The sequence below is a fragment of the Nilaparvata lugens genome, chromosome 9, assembly GCF_014356525.2.
Source record: "Nilaparvata lugens isolate BPH chromosome 9, ASM1435652v1, whole genome shotgun sequence".
Lineage (NCBI taxonomy): Eukaryota > Metazoa > Arthropoda > Insecta > Hemiptera > Delphacidae > Nilaparvata > Nilaparvata lugens.
The window spans coordinates 44,606,651-44,622,817 of NC_052512.1; the positions used below are offsets into that span (position 1 = coordinate 44,606,651).

General features: G+C 33.3%; 1 protein-coding gene across 1 annotated transcript in view; it reads left to right on the top strand.

Annotated features, from left to right (window-relative positions):
* The window catches only part of LOC111063758 (dmX-like protein 2), a 478,861-nt gene that overhangs the window by 142,870 nt on the left and 319,824 nt on the right, over window positions 1-16,167 (top strand). Inside the window, exons 28-29 of the mRNA XM_039435348.1 lie at window positions 1,680-1,840; window positions 5,558-5,694. Coding sequence (XP_039291282.1) covers window positions 1,680-1,840; window positions 5,558-5,694 — 298 coding nt within the window. The remainder of the gene's footprint in view (window positions 1-1,679; window positions 1,841-5,557; window positions 5,695-16,167) is intronic.

Below are 16,167 nucleotides of genomic sequence, written 5' to 3' on the forward strand. Positions count from 1 at the left end.
AATCTCTGGATAGCAGCGCTCATCTTATACTGGGTTCGATTCCCGGGCTGACAAATAATTTTTGAATAGTAGCGTTCATTGAATTTCCATCTAGCTGTTTACCCTGCTGTCAATATTTGCAGTAGCAGAAGTTTTGATTGATTGATTGATTGAGTACTTTATGTAGATTACAATATATACTGTCTTATACACTTATATACAACACCTTACAATACAGCAAAATTATAGATGAATTTACATGATATAGACTAAGAAAATAATTATTGATCTGTATATGATATGAAAAAGTAATTTGTAATATAATAACTATAGATATTATATTGTTATGCATCTACATAAATTGGCGGAGCTTTGGACATATCAATGTCCATTCTTCGGAAACAATATTAAAAATATCCTCCCCACTAACTCTCTACCAAAAGTCTTCGGGGTGATTTACAGCATTTAATTTGGATTTTTGTTTAATAACAATAATTTTTTAATACCGGTAATCATGTCTTTGTTCCATACCAATAATAATTCGCCAATAGCTTTCAAGCTTATGTACGCTATAATTACCATATTCTATTGTCAATTATTGAATCAATAATATTTTGAATTTTGATGAAAACATTAAGTGCTAAATAATAATAATAATACGTTTTCATTTTCGATTGTTATATATAACTTGTGAATATGACGTGGCTCAAAAATGTCCTCAACATTTTCCAATAATTAATTCGAGTGTAATTTTTTTTATCCAGTTTTTCAACTGGAATTCAACGTTTAAAATTCTCATTTTTTGTTGTTTTCGAGTGAAAATGGACCAAATTTCAGAGAATGAAATCATCACCCTATTTCGAACTTTTAAAATGTTATCTAAATTTTGGAAAGAAATAGTACAATGAGTATTCTCAGTTTTTCTCTCTCCGTCAGTGGTTCCATGTTAAAATTATAGATAAATAAAATATGTTCATGAAATGTTTATAGGCAATAAAACTAGAATTATTTTTTAAATAAATTGTTATTTTCTGGCACAAGTTTTTTGGCTCTTCTCAAACATTAATTTTTAGATTATAATGCAACTTGTGAATTTGACTTTGTTCTTATGGCAATAAAATTATATTTTCCTACAGTTACGTTGAAAAGTGGCCATTGCTGCACTGATTACAGAACGCAAAGAATCACTTTTCCGCTCTAGTGCGGGAAAAATTTTTCTGCACTCCAGATTTGCAACATGGCAACGCAAAATACTTAGTAGGTTATATGGAGCAACAGTGCAGCAAAATCAAAATGAAGTTGGTAACAGTGACTGCTGTGGCTGCTATAGTGAGCAGAGGTGCAACCAAGCACAACGCGCTAATTATTATTCATTATATATTATAACCAACGACAACGAGGACTTTAGGATTTTAGGATTAAGGTTTTTATCGATAATAAAATTACACAGAAAAACATTTGATGCATTTCAGGCAATTTTACCCATAATTACCCACTTTTCATATTCAATGGTAACTGTAGGAAAAACTTAATGTGAAATACGTGCGCAAAGTTCCTCTGCTGCACTCAACAAACCATTCCGCCCTCGTCTACGGCTCGGGCGTAAACGTTTCTTTCGATGCAGCAAACTGTCACTTTGCGCACTAGTTGCACAAATAACTATTATTTATTAAATACATGATTATTGTTTTCTGGCACAGGTCTCCTGGCAGTTCCGAGCTTCAGCACACTACAATCTCTGCGCAGATCTATAATAGAGAATGGAAACACATGTCCTCTAACTCAAAAACATCTGGTCCAGTTAGACTGGGTCTCCAAAGAGGACGGATCTCATATCCTGACTGTAGCTGTTGGAAGCAAGGTAACAAACCTAACCTAACCTAACCTAACCTAACCTAACCTAACCTAACCTAACCTAACTCATATAAATTTTGTGAGACAATAGAGAAAAAATAGCATAAGAAGATTGTATAATTCATTCAAAGTTTGGAAGTTTTGTATAAAATTTTGGTGTTGTGTGTCAAGTTGAGATGATACTGTATCATGGTGTCGTGATACTGTATCATTTATCAATCTCAAAAAACTCATATAAATTTTATGAGAACATAGAGAAAAGATAGCATAAGAAGATTGTATAACTCATTCAAAGTTTGGAAGTTTTGTATCAAATTTTGGTGTTGTGTATGAAGTTGAGATGATACTGTATCATAATGTGTTGATACTGTTTCATATTGTGTTGATACTGTATCATTTATGGTGATAGCATGGAGAACAGATAGCATAGGAAGATATGCCATGGTTTGTGGAATTCATTCAAAGTTTGGAAGTTTTGTATCAAATTTTGTTGTTGTGTTTCAAGTTGAGATGATACTGTATCATGGTGTGGTGATACTGTATCATAATGTGTTGATACTGTATCATTTATCAGTCTCAAATACACATATAAATTTAGAGAGACCATAGAGAAAAGATAGCATAAGATGATTGTAGAACTCATTTAAAGTTTGGAAGTTTTGTATCAAATTTTGGTGTTGTGTATCAAGTTGAGATGATACTGTATCATGGTGTGGTGATACTGTATAATATTGTGGTGCTACTGAATCATTTATCAATCTCAAAAACTCATAAAAATTTTATAAGGCTATAGAGAAAAGATAGCATAAGAAGATTGTATAATTCATTCAAAGTTTGGAAGTTTTGTATCAAATTTTGGTGTTGTGTATCAAGTTGAGATGATACTGTATCATACTGTATAGGTACTGTATCATTTATGGTGATATAATAGAGAAAAGATAGCATGAGAAGATATCCCATGGTATATCATGTCGTTTATGTTCCAAATTTCAAGCTGATTTTTTGTGATATGCCATGGTAAAGGACCGTTATGTTGCAAATATCTTCTCCGATTACTGTCGACTACTGTCGATTACTGTCGACTACTGTGTTGTTGGGAGTGTAAGAGTGTAAGAAGGGCACAGTATGAGAGACTACCAGCGTCACATAGCTTCACCAAAAACAACTACTAGGACTATCGGCTTCAGTTAACACTAACATTTGCAACATAACGGTCCAACACCATGGCATATCACTACACATGATACAGTATCAGCACACACGATACAGTATCACCACAATTTGATACAGTATCATCTCAACTTGATACACAACAACATAATTTGATACAAAATTTCCATACTTTGAATGAATTATACTATCTTCTTTTCTCTAAGGTCTCACGATGGCGTATCACCACACATGACAAATAAATGAATGAATTAAATAATTGACCGAGCGAAGTGAGGTCCAAGATTCAAGTCGACGGTTTGGCATTTCTCTTTATGTTTATATGTTCCGCAATTACGGCGAAACACGGTAATAGATTTTCATGAAATTTGACAGGTATGTTCCTTTTTTAATTGCGCGTCGACGTATACACAAGGTTTTTGGAAATTTTGCATTTCAAGGATAATATAAAAGGAAAAAGGAGCCTCCTTCATACGCCAATATTAGAGTAAAAAATCATACTATAGAATCATTCATTATAAATCAGCTGTCGAGTGGATTATGAATTACATGCAAAGACGCATTCAATCCAATATTTCAATGTAACTTGGTAAAAAATCGGCTGCTGTGTGGACTATTAATTGCATGCCTCATTGAATGCAATTTTCATGCACTATTAAATGAACTATTGATTGCGTGCAATTAATAAGTAAAATAACATAGTATTGTCTCTCGACCTTTCTCTGCTTTGAACTCGGGCTGACCTGTTGCCAGTATGTCTTGAAGGAGATTAGCTCTTGATGTTAGCTTTTTTGATACACCAACCCCAACAGCCATAAGCCGTTTTCACACCGATATCTCGCCGACACGACAGGACAGGACAGAATTTACTCTGATTGACAGTACTAGTAATTCTGTGAACAGTAGACCTCACGCAGTATTCTCATCCACAAGTAGCTGATTGAAACTATAGACCTTATGGAAATACAGCAATAGACTGGCTTCTCCACACATCTGTGAAATCACTTGTCAGCTGATTTATGATGAATAATAATTCTATAGTATGATTTTTACTCTAATATTGGCGTATGAAGGAGGCTCCTTTTTCCTTTTATATTATCCTTGAAATGCAAAATTTCCAAAAACCTTGTATACACGTCGACGCGCAATTAAAAAAGGAACATACCTGTCAAATTTCATGAAAATCTATTACCGCGTTTCGCCGTAAATCCGCAACATATAAACATTTAAACATTAAGAGAAATGCCAAACTGACGACTTGAATCTTAGACCTCACTTCGATCGGTCAACATAGTATTATCTCTCGACCTTTCTCTGCTTTCAACTCGGACTGACCTGTTGCCAGTATGTCTTGAAGAAGATTAGGTTTTAATGTTAGCATTTTTGATACACCAACCCCAACAGCCATAAGCCGTTTTCACACCGATATCTCGCCGACACGACAGGACAGGACAGAATTTACTCTGATGGAAAGTGTTAGAAACTCTGTTGTTACTCTGTTGCAAAGTTATAGAAAAAGTTGAAAAAATTAAATACTTAGGTATAATTATAGATCAAAACTTGAAATAGAATGCACATATACTTCACCTTTGCTCAAAATTAAAATATCTGACTTATATTTTCTACAAAATCAATAAAATTAAACATCCAAGTATTATTAGAAACATTTATTTTGCTTATGCACACTCTTTATTTCAATATAGCATTGAGGCATGGGGGGCAGCTCAGGATACTCACTTCAATAAACTTTTTGCTCTACAGAAACATATTATCAGAGCAGCCCTGGGAAGACCGAGAATGTACCCAAGTAGACTACTATTTAAAGAAATTGATTTACCAATATTGAGACAAACATATGTAACTAACGCAATTCTGTACATTAATAAAAACAAAGACAAATTCACTACTCGTAATATACCATATCTCATGCGTCCAAATGTTTTCAATACCTACAATAACCTATTCACTAGACTTACATCTTGCAAACACCAATTGTCCTTCTATTGCCATAGAATAATAAATTGTCTACCTGAAAAATTCATTCTAAATAGAATTACTAAGTGTTTAATTTATGAAATAAGATAGTGGGTATGTAGGAAAGTTTACTTTGGACTTGAGATTTCAGAAGATTAATTGACTTTTTTTCTAGTGCTTACATTGTTATATTGTACATACATTTATATTCTAATGTTTATATTGCATATTGTTCTTCTGGTACTAATTAAATTGTCTTAGACATCCATCCTAATTACCTTTAACATTTTTGAACTCTCTTCCAGAGCTCAAGCATTAGCTTTTCTGGGAGAGCCCATTATTTCAATTTTAAAATAAAATAAAACATTCGTTGAATATCTTTTTAAATTAGTTTAGATTATAATTAGTTATAACATTATAAGAATGTTTTTGTTTCACTTGTTTGTAGAAAAAAAGAATGGCAATAAATTGATTTGATTTGATTTGTTAGAGGAGACTGTGATTTATAACTGCGCGAGGTCTACTGTTCACAGAACTACTAGTAAATGAATGAATAAAATGTGGATGTTTTGTTTTACAGGTTATGTTGTTCACACCTGTTTCAAGTGATTTGGCTCAAGCTAACATGAAAGCTATGAAGGAATCACAGTCTACAAATCGCCCCATTCTACGTAAAGCATCAAGTTTAGCTGCCCCAAATTTTGTAGACGAAATACGGTGAGTAGCCCAATCCATTTTATTCTATTTATTTAGTAATTTATACTTATAAGTCTGGTTTTCATCAGTAGAGTTAGTGGTAGAGTTTCCTGGGCTAGTAGCCTACTAACTATCTTGTGAACTCTCCCAAATGAAAACGTTCATTGATTGATTGATTGATTGAGTACTTTATTTATGTAGATTACAATATATACTGGCTTATACACTTGTATACAATAGCTTACAATACAGCAAAGTTATAGATGAATTTACATAATATAGACTAAGAAAATAACTATTGAACTGTATATTATATGAAAAAGCAATTTGTAATATAATAACTATAGATAATAATCATATTGTTATGCATCTACATAAATTGGCGGAGCTTTGGACATATCAATGTCCATTCTTTGGGAAGAATATTAAAAATATCCTCCCCACTAACTCTCTACCAAACGTTCATGGTAGAGTACTAGTTTTTAGTAGAGTAGAGTGGGATAGTACTCTACCACTTGCCTTCCCCCACCACCGCTTCTCACTCTACTCTACCACTACTATGCTAATGAAAACAGTCTCCAGCTAGTAGAGTAGGGAAGATACCTGAATGATATGTATGGTAGATACCTGAATAACCAGTTGACCGAGCAAAGTGAGGTCTAAGATTCAAGTCGACGGTTTGGCATTTCTCTTAATGTTTGAATGTTTATATGTTGCGCATTTACGGCGAAACGCGGTAATAGATTTTCATTAAATTTGACAGGTATGTTCCTTTTTTAATTGCGCGTCGACGTATATACAAGGTTTTTGGAAATTTTGCATTTCAAGGATAATATAAAAGGAAAAAGGAGCCTCCTTCATACGCCAATATTAGAGTGAAAATCAGACTATAGAATTATTCATCAGAAATCAGCTGTCTAGTAGACTAAAATACTACCCGTTCAAAAACATCGAACACCTTGAAAATGTATCTTTCCATCAACATTAGTAGACAGTTGACTATAATACTACCCGTTCAAAAACATCGAACATCTTGAAAATGTATCTTTCCATCAACATTAGTAGACAGTTGACTATAATACTACCCGTTCAAAAAAATCGAACATCTTGAAAATGTATCTTTCAATCAACATTGTAGACAGTTGCAGCCAGACCTGATAACAGCGCTCACACTCACATTCCGGGACGACACGTCACGGTACGATAGGACATAAAGCTCTATGTTTATTTAGGATTTTTTCTAGACATTTTAAATTGATAAATTATTTGTTAATTTTTGAGAAAACATAACAGGTCAATGTAAGTTACTGAGCGCGAGGTCTACTGTTCACAGAACTACTAGTAGTAGAGTAAAGTTCTGTTCACTAGATAGCACACTTTACCTACTATTCTCAACTGTAGTGAAAACAGTTACTCGACCAAGTAAGTAGAGTAGAGTTAGCTCGGTAGAGCTAGTATGCCAGTTACTCGACCAAGTCAGTAGAGTACGGTTAGCTCGGTAGAGCTAGTATGCCAGTTACTCGACCAAGTAAGTAGAGTAGAGTTAGTATGCCAGTTACTCGACCACTAACTCTTCTAGTGAAAACCAGGCTATAGTGTTATAAAGTCTGCAGCTGATTAACATTGGTGTTGCTATCCTTGTCTATCATTCGACAAAGCAGATAGCGCTATCCTTTCCCAACTCTGTACTGTTGCCAAATTGTTCTTTGCCCAATTTACTTTATCTTTATTCAAAGGCGAGCGGAGCGAGCCTTTGGTCTTGTTATTTATGTGACTATAAGAGCCGGTCTCCGAGCTCGGGATTCAGCCTAGTTCTAGACTTTAAACAGCTGGAGTCAGAAAATTGGCTCTCTAAAACGGGGCGTAGTCGTAGTTTTTATGATAATCTTTCCTCATTTCTATATTTGGAAACGTTTTACCTTGACGAAATGAAACATTCCTAAATAATTCGAAATACCTGAAACCTTTAGGCTCAACTGACACTTGGGCGACTCAGGTGGAGAAGAGACTGGACTCTAGTGGAGAGCATGTGTTTCCAAATGGTGACACTCAGACCAGTCGATTCTAGTCTCCGCGACGTCACCATTTGGAAACACATGCTCTCCACTAGAGTCCAGTCTCTTCTCCACCTGAGTCGCCTAAGTGTCAGTTGAGCCTTACACATGATACAGTATCATTACAATATGATACAGTATCACCAAAATATAGTCGCCTAAGTGTGAGTTGAGCCTAAGAAGTACTATGATCCAGTGAAATATGTTTGTGCTTATGTGAGGAACACGTGGAGAAAGATAGAAGAACAGAGTTGTCTAACAGATAGGATAACAGTGTTGCCGATTCTCTGTCTTGTCACTGCCTTCTATAGAGGATAGCTGATACCGGTTTATCTGATGTAATATTAACTGTTCATTCTTGTTTGAAATGATCAAATCTATTATTCATTCATCAAGAAAATATATTTTTCAATATTATTGAATAATGAATTTTCATAATTTCGATCAAATACTTCGTTAATATATATGGTATAAAAAAGCGAAATGGCACTCACTCACTGACTGACTGACTCACTCACTCGCAGAACTAAAAATCTACCGGACCAAAAACGTTCAAATTTGGTAGGTATGTTCAGTTGGCCCTTTAGAGGCGCACTAAGAAATCTTTTGGCAATATTCTAACTCTAAGGGTGGTTTTTAAGGGTTTAAAGTTCGTCTTTTAGCATGTATATTCTTCTTATTCTCTTAATTATAATTGAAAAATGTCCATACCATCATGTTAATATAGAACAACTATAATCTAGAAAGAATACCTCTTCGAAACAGTTGTTAACTGGTAACTAAATTAATAATTTTGTCAGGTATTAAGTTGAGTTGACTTTGTTAGGTTGGCATCAAGTTGAAGATTGAAATGCATTTATCGCAGAAAAATTGATTGGGCACTGCTACTCCAATCACAGCTGCTATCCCTGGGAATATTATATTACTAGCCGTCAGGCTCGCTTCGCTCGCCATATCCGTTTAGCAGACGTTTAGTCTGGACCCAGACTGGATCGTCCTAACATATGATAAAAATGTTCAAATGAAAAATGCAGGCGAGCGAAGCGAGCCTGCTGTTCTCATTCTTGAACGTTCCAGTCGGGGGTCCAGGGGGCGGAGCCCCTTGGCCAGACGGATATGGCGAGCGAAGCGAGCCTGACGGCTAGTCAATTATATTTCTACATTGTTAAAAAACGATGTGGTAACGTTGCGGAGGTAGAAAAGGATAGCGCTATCTGCTTTGTCGAATGATAGACAAGGATAGCAACACCAATGTTAATCAAATACTGTCATTATAACGGGGGCATGGCTAATAGGTATTTTGTAAGTATACTAAATTGAATTTTACTTATGATAATATATTTACTTGATACTTGATTTCTGGCACTTTTTTATCACTTAATTAATAACAGCACTTGAAAATTATTTATCACTTAGCTGATAAATCTTTAATGGCACTTGAAAATTTCGGGCACAGTATTTAGTTGGGGTTTGTGCACTTTTTAGATTTGACATACATAGTGGTGAATATAATTAACCTAATTAATTTTGATAATTATTAATAACAATTTTATTGAATTTGTAATTTTTAGTCGTATTTGTGCACTTTGTAGATTTGACATAGTGGTGAAAATAATTATATATTTTTCTTGAAATTTAGAACTTTGAACTTTTCGATTGAAAGTTTAGTATAAGTGGTATTTTATTTAGCTGTTAACACATTTGTAATGCTTTTAAGCTCATATTTTTTTGATGAGATTTTGTGCTTATTTCAATGGTATAATTTTTTAAAAGTTTTTCAACATAATCTATGCACACAAGCATTACTAATTTACTTATGTAATCTATAATATAATAAAGGAAAAAATTGACTTGTAGATAAATAAATTAGAATTATCATATAGAAAATATAGCACAAGAAGATATGTCATGATAAATGATCGTTATGTTGCTAATGTTAGTGTTAACTGAAGCCGATAGTCCTAGTAGTTGTTTTTGGTGAAGCTATGTGACGCTGGTAGTCTCTCATACTGTGCCCTTCTTACACTCCCAACAACACACTAATAATAGACAGTGTATAGGGTGTCTATGTTGCAAATGTGAGTGTTAACTGAAGCCGATAGTCCTAGTAGTTGTTTTTGGTGAAGCTATGTGACGCTGGTAGTCTCTCATACTGTGCCCTTCTTACACTCTTACACTCCCAACAACACACTTATAATAGACAGTGTATAGGGTGTCTATGTTGCAAATGTGAGTGTTAACTGAAGCCGATAGTCCTAGTAGTTGTTTTTGGTGAAGCTATGTGACGCTGGTAGTCTCTCATACTGTGCCCTTCTTACACTCTTACACTCCCACAACACACTAATAATAGACAGTGTATAGGGTGTCTATGTTGCAAATGTGAGTGTTAACTGAAGCCGATAGTCCTAGTAGTTGTTTTTGGTGAAGCTATGTGACGCTGGTAGTCTCTCATACTGTGCCCTTCTCACACTCTTACACTCCCAACAACACACTTATAATAGACAGTAGTCGACAGTAATCGGAGAAGAAATTTGCAACATAACGGTACTATACCATGGCATATCACCAGAATTTATGCAATATCAGTATAATATAATACAGTATCAACGCAATATGATACAGTATCATCTTAACTTGATACACAACACCATAATTTGATACAAAACTTCCAAACTCTGAATGAATTCTACAAACTGTGGCATATCTTCTTTTGCTATCTTTTCTCAATGATATCACCATAAATGATACAGTATCATGTCAACTTGACACACAACACCATGATTTGATACAAAACTTCCAAACTCTGAATTAATTTTACAAATCATGGCATATTATCTTCTTATGCTATATTTTCTCTATGCTAATAATATACACTTTGTAGACTATACAGACTAGAATTATGTAGAGAGTGTATTAGATAGTTTAAAAGTTGAAAATTTGTTTAGAAAGGTTGAAAATTTGTTTAGAAAGGTTGAAAATTTGTTTAGAAAGGTTGAAAATTAGTTTAGAAAGGTTGAAAATTTGTTTAGAAAGGTTGAAAATTTGTTTAGAAAGGTTGAAAAATTGCTTAGAAAGTTGAAAATTTGTTTAGAAAGGTTGAAAATTTGTTTAGAAAGGTTGAAAATTTGTTTAGAAAGGTTGAAAATTTGTTTAGAAAGGTTGAAAATTTGTTTAGAAAGGTTGAAAATTTGTTTAGAAAGGTTGAAAATTTGTTTAGAAAGGTTGAAAATTAGTTTAGAAAGGTTGAAAAATTGCTTAGAAAGTTGAAAATTTGTTTAGAAAGGTTGAAAATTTAGAAAATTTATTTGGTAGTTTCATAAATTCCAGAAATCGGTCCGGCACTCCGTTTCACCACAAAGTGTCAGTAAAGCCAACACAACATGAGTAAGAGACTTGCTTTCCCCAATACTGACCCAATGCTTTCAAAACCCAAAACCACCACATTACCTATTTACTACAAATTATCATTCTTTAATTTCCTATTAAATTCTATACATTTAAATTCCTTTGAATACCTATTTATTTTAGAATGTTTTTATAGAATTTTTCTTCAAATTCTATCTATTTATTATTATTAAACGAGAATCCCAATTAAATGCTGTAAATCACCCCGAAGACTTCTGCTACTGCAAATATTGACAACAGGGTAAACAGCTAGATGGAAATTCGATGAGCGCTACTATTCAAAAATTATTTGCCAGCCCGGGAATCGAACCCAGTATCTCCTAATTGCCGGTCAGGAATGCTCACCCTTACACCAAACTGACAATCTCTGGATAGCAGCGCTCATTTTATACGAAGCCATAGCGGCCAGCCAGTCTACTTACTGAGATATTGCAATTATTCAAAAGCTGATTATTTAATAATTATTATTAAGCCAATCCTAATGAGCGCTGCTATCCAGAGATTGTCAGTTTGGTGTAAGGGTAAGCATTCCTGACCGGCAATTAGGAGGTACTGGGTTCGATTCCCGGGCTGACAAATAATTTTTGGATAGTAGCGCTCATCGAATTTCCATCTAGCTGTTTACCCTGTTGTCAATATTTGCAGTAGCAGAAGTCTTCGGGGTGATTTACAGCATTTAATTTGGATTTTCGTTTAATAATAATAATTAATTCATTAGCATTTGAATAATAATTGCAATATCTCAGTAATTTCCATATGTAGTCTATCTATTTAAATTGCTTTAGACACTCATCTATTACAAATTATTTTTGAAAACACCCTTGCTTCATTTCAAAACATAGTGGAGTTTTGAAGGTAGAGAGTATCAGAGAAGGTGTAATGAGGTTCACGTTATAATGGCAGTGGAGAAAGATAGGAAAACAACGTTGCCGATCCTCTGTCTTGTCAATGCCTTCTATAGACGGTAGCTGATACAGGTTTATTGATGTAATATTAATCGTTCATTCTCGTTTGAAATAATCAATTATATTTTATTAAGCAAGAAATTATACTTTTCCTACAGTTACGTTGAAAAGTGGCCATTGCTGCACTGATTACAGAACGCAAAGAATCACTTTTCCGCTCTAGTGCGGGAAAAATTTTTCTGCACTCCAGATTTGCAACATGGCAACGCAAAATACTTAGTAGGTTATATGGAGCAACAGTGCAGCAAAATCAAAATGAAGTTGGTAACAGTGACTGCTGTGGCTGCTATAGTGAGCAGAGGTGCAACCAAGCACAACGCGCTAATTATTATTCATTATATATTATAACCAACGACAACGAGGACTTTAGGATTTTAGGATTAAGGTTTTTATCAATAATAAAATTACACAGAAAAACATTTGATGCATTTCAGGCAATTTTACCCATAATTACCCACTTTTCATATTCAATGGTAACTGTAGGAAAAACTTAATGTGAAATACGTGCGCAAAGTTCCTCTGCTGCACTCAAGAAACCATTCCGCCCTCGCCTACGGCTCGGGCGTAAACGTTTCTTTCGGTGCAGCAAACTGACACTTTGCGCACTAGTTGCACAAATAACTATTTCAATAATTTCATAATGAATTTTCATAGTTGAGATTAAATATTTTTTCAATTAATTATCTATTCTACATTGTTAAAAGACGATCTGGCAACAGAGACTCGATTATATTTCTTGTCACTGTCTTCTATAAGAATAAGAATACTTTTATTCCATTAAAGCAATAACAATGCAATAGGAAACGTCAATAAAAATATAAAAAATATATATAGAGGATAGCTGGTGTATATTAACTGTTCATCCTTGTTTAAAATTATCAATTATTATATTTATTCGCCAAGAAAATATATTCTTAAATAATCAAATAGTGAATTTCTATGATTGAGATTGCTATTTTGTTGATTAATTATAACTCTACATTGTCGACAAACGATGTGGGAACGTTGTGGTGGTGGAAAGGGATAGTGCTATTTGCTTTGTGGAATGATAGACAAGGATAGCAACACCAATGTTAATCAAATACTGCCGTTATAACGTGGACCTCACTATACACTCTATCTTCGTCGCTCCTCTATGTTTCTACCCTTTGTAAATATTATGTAAATATGTCAGAACATTGCATTTAATTATTTATTTTTTATATAGGATATTAACCATTAATACGCAACCCCATCCTGTACATTATATCACCACTGAATATCTACAGTGGTGTCTATGTTATAATGGCAGTGGAGAAAGATAGCAGAACAAGGTTGCCGATCCTCTGTCTTGTCAATGTCTTCTATAGACGGTAGCTGATACAGGTTTATTGATGTAATACTAATGATTATTATTAAACGAAAATTCAAATTAAATGCTGTAATTCACCCCGAAGACTTCTGCTACTGCAAATATTGACAAACAGGGTAAACAGCTAGATGGAAATTCGATGAGCGCTACTATTCAAAAATTATTTGTCAGCCCGGGTATATTAATACTAATTTTAATGGTTCATTCTCGTTTGAGATGATCAACTATACAGGGTGATTCATAATTATGGTAAAATAATTTAATACGTGATAGTAGAGGTGAAAATAAAAAAAAATGTTTTTACAAACATATATCCATAAACGCTTCATTATCGAGCTATACAGGGTGAAAGATTTCGCCCGGAATACATTTCCCCTGGTGAAATACACCGATGCTGAATTGTTTGGGGACTAGTTTTTTAAAAAAACGTATGGTGGATTCATATGGAAAAATATCTGAAAAATTGAATAAAACTAGTCTGGAAGCTGTAGTATGAGTAGTTTTTGTGAAAAAAGTTAAAATATGCAAGAAATCTACGTAGAAAAACACAGACTTCTACGTTTGATGCCCAATAACTTTCCTTAATGACCAGTAAACAAAAATTGAATTTAGTTTACACAGCTTACATCATTCTTTTCAGAATTAAATTCTCTTCAATTTTAATTTCAAAAAATTATATGTTTACTGGTCTGTGTTTTTCTACGTAGATTTCTTGCATATTTTAACTTTTTTCTCAAAAACTACTCACACTACAGCTTCCAGACTAGTTTTATTCAATTTTTCAGATATTTTTCCATATGAATCCACCATACATTTTTCGAAAACTAGTCCCCAAACAATTCAGCATCGGTGTATTTCACAAGAGGAACTGAATTCCGGTCAAAATCTTTCACTCTGTATAGCTCGCTAATGAAGCGTTTATGGATATATGTTTATAAGTACTTTTCTTCTTATTTTTACCTCTACTATCACGTACTGAATTATTTTATCATAATTATGAATCACCCTGTATATTATTAATTAAGAATTTATACTTTTCAATAATTTCATAATGAATTTCCATAAATAAGATGAAAATTTCATATTTTGAGATGATCAATAATATTTTATTTAACTAAGAATTCATACTTTTCAATAATTTCATAATGAATTTTCATAGTTGAGATGAAATTTTTTGTTAATTATTAATTCCACATTGTTAAAAGACAATCTGGCAACAGAGCAAAGCAAGGAAGAGATAGCGATATCCGTCTTGTTGAATGATAGACAAGGATATCAATATCATTGCTAATCAAACACTGCCATTATAACGTGGACCTCACTATAGGCCTATAGCTATATCATTGGAAAAAGTGAAAAAATAAATTTGACAACAACGTCCTCCTATAATTTCCTCTGACTTTAAAATATGAATCTTGCTATAGATATGTCATTGGAAAAAGAAACTTGACAACAATGCCTACCTATTATTTTTACTGACTGCAACGTAAATATTAATATAGCTTTGTCCTTCATATGGCTTTATATATATCTGTAGTTTTGTATATATCCGAATTTTTCTTCTTCCAATTTTTAAAAATTTATTTTCTTCCACATTCTATTCAACAAAGCATTGTTATAAAACGCATGATTTGGCTTTCGATGTTGTTCGTATGCTTGTGAAAATGTGCTCCTTTTATGAATGATTACTTATGAAATTAATAATTTAATAATTAATTTGTATGGCATGACAAAATGAATATTATTAATCTAAGGGCCGTTTGCACAGTATAGATTGCTAAACTCGATTAAGTTAATCGAGTTTAAGTTAATCTGAAAGTTTAAACTTGAATCGGTTTTCTCAGTGCATTTACTAATCCAGTTTAAGTTAAACTAATTTAGCGTTACGTTGGTAATAGAATGTCATTGTTTATAATATCAGGAAGGCTGATTTTTAAAGGAAATTTGTTATTTGTTTACAAATCATCAGTAAATTGAGGCTATGTAGCTACTATTTTAGTATTTTCTTGTTCTTTTTCAAAATCCACAGAGCTGTAAGCTGTACGGTTATAAAAGTGAAAAGCGATCAAGAAATTCTTTAAAAACATATGTTTAGTTGGCACCAGAAAATATATTTTAGAATGTAAGATAAAAATAGTATATTTCGCACCTAGGGCCGAAAATGAGATATTTCCGGCTCGAAATCGGTTTTTAAGTCTGAGGCCGTAGGCTGAGGACTAGAAAAGATTGAGAGCCGGAAATACATTTTTGCCCATGGTGCGAACGCTATTTTTCGCCACACCAAAAAAAACTTCCCAATATAAGAAATTAAAAAATAAATAAAATTCAAACAGCCTATTTTGATAGTTTGAATCTTGGTTATGACAACTTTCACTGTCAATTAATTTCAATATTACAAATTAATAATTTACAATAGTGACAATATTTTTATACTATTAATATTTCGAATAATTGTTTGAATTTTTATAGCTCGCGCTTTGCGCCTGGTGCAATATCTCATGGATAGATGGATGAATAGAATTTTCATTACTATTTTGAAATAATGTGATTAAAAAATTAATATAATTGCATATTTCACAGTTTTGTCTCAAAATATATCTAAAAAATTGATTGAAATTTAAATTACGGTAACTAATATAAAAAATAGCTAATAAAAGTCGAAATTCATTGACAAAAAAAAATGTCACTGACCGAGGTTCGAACCTAGATCATGTTTGTA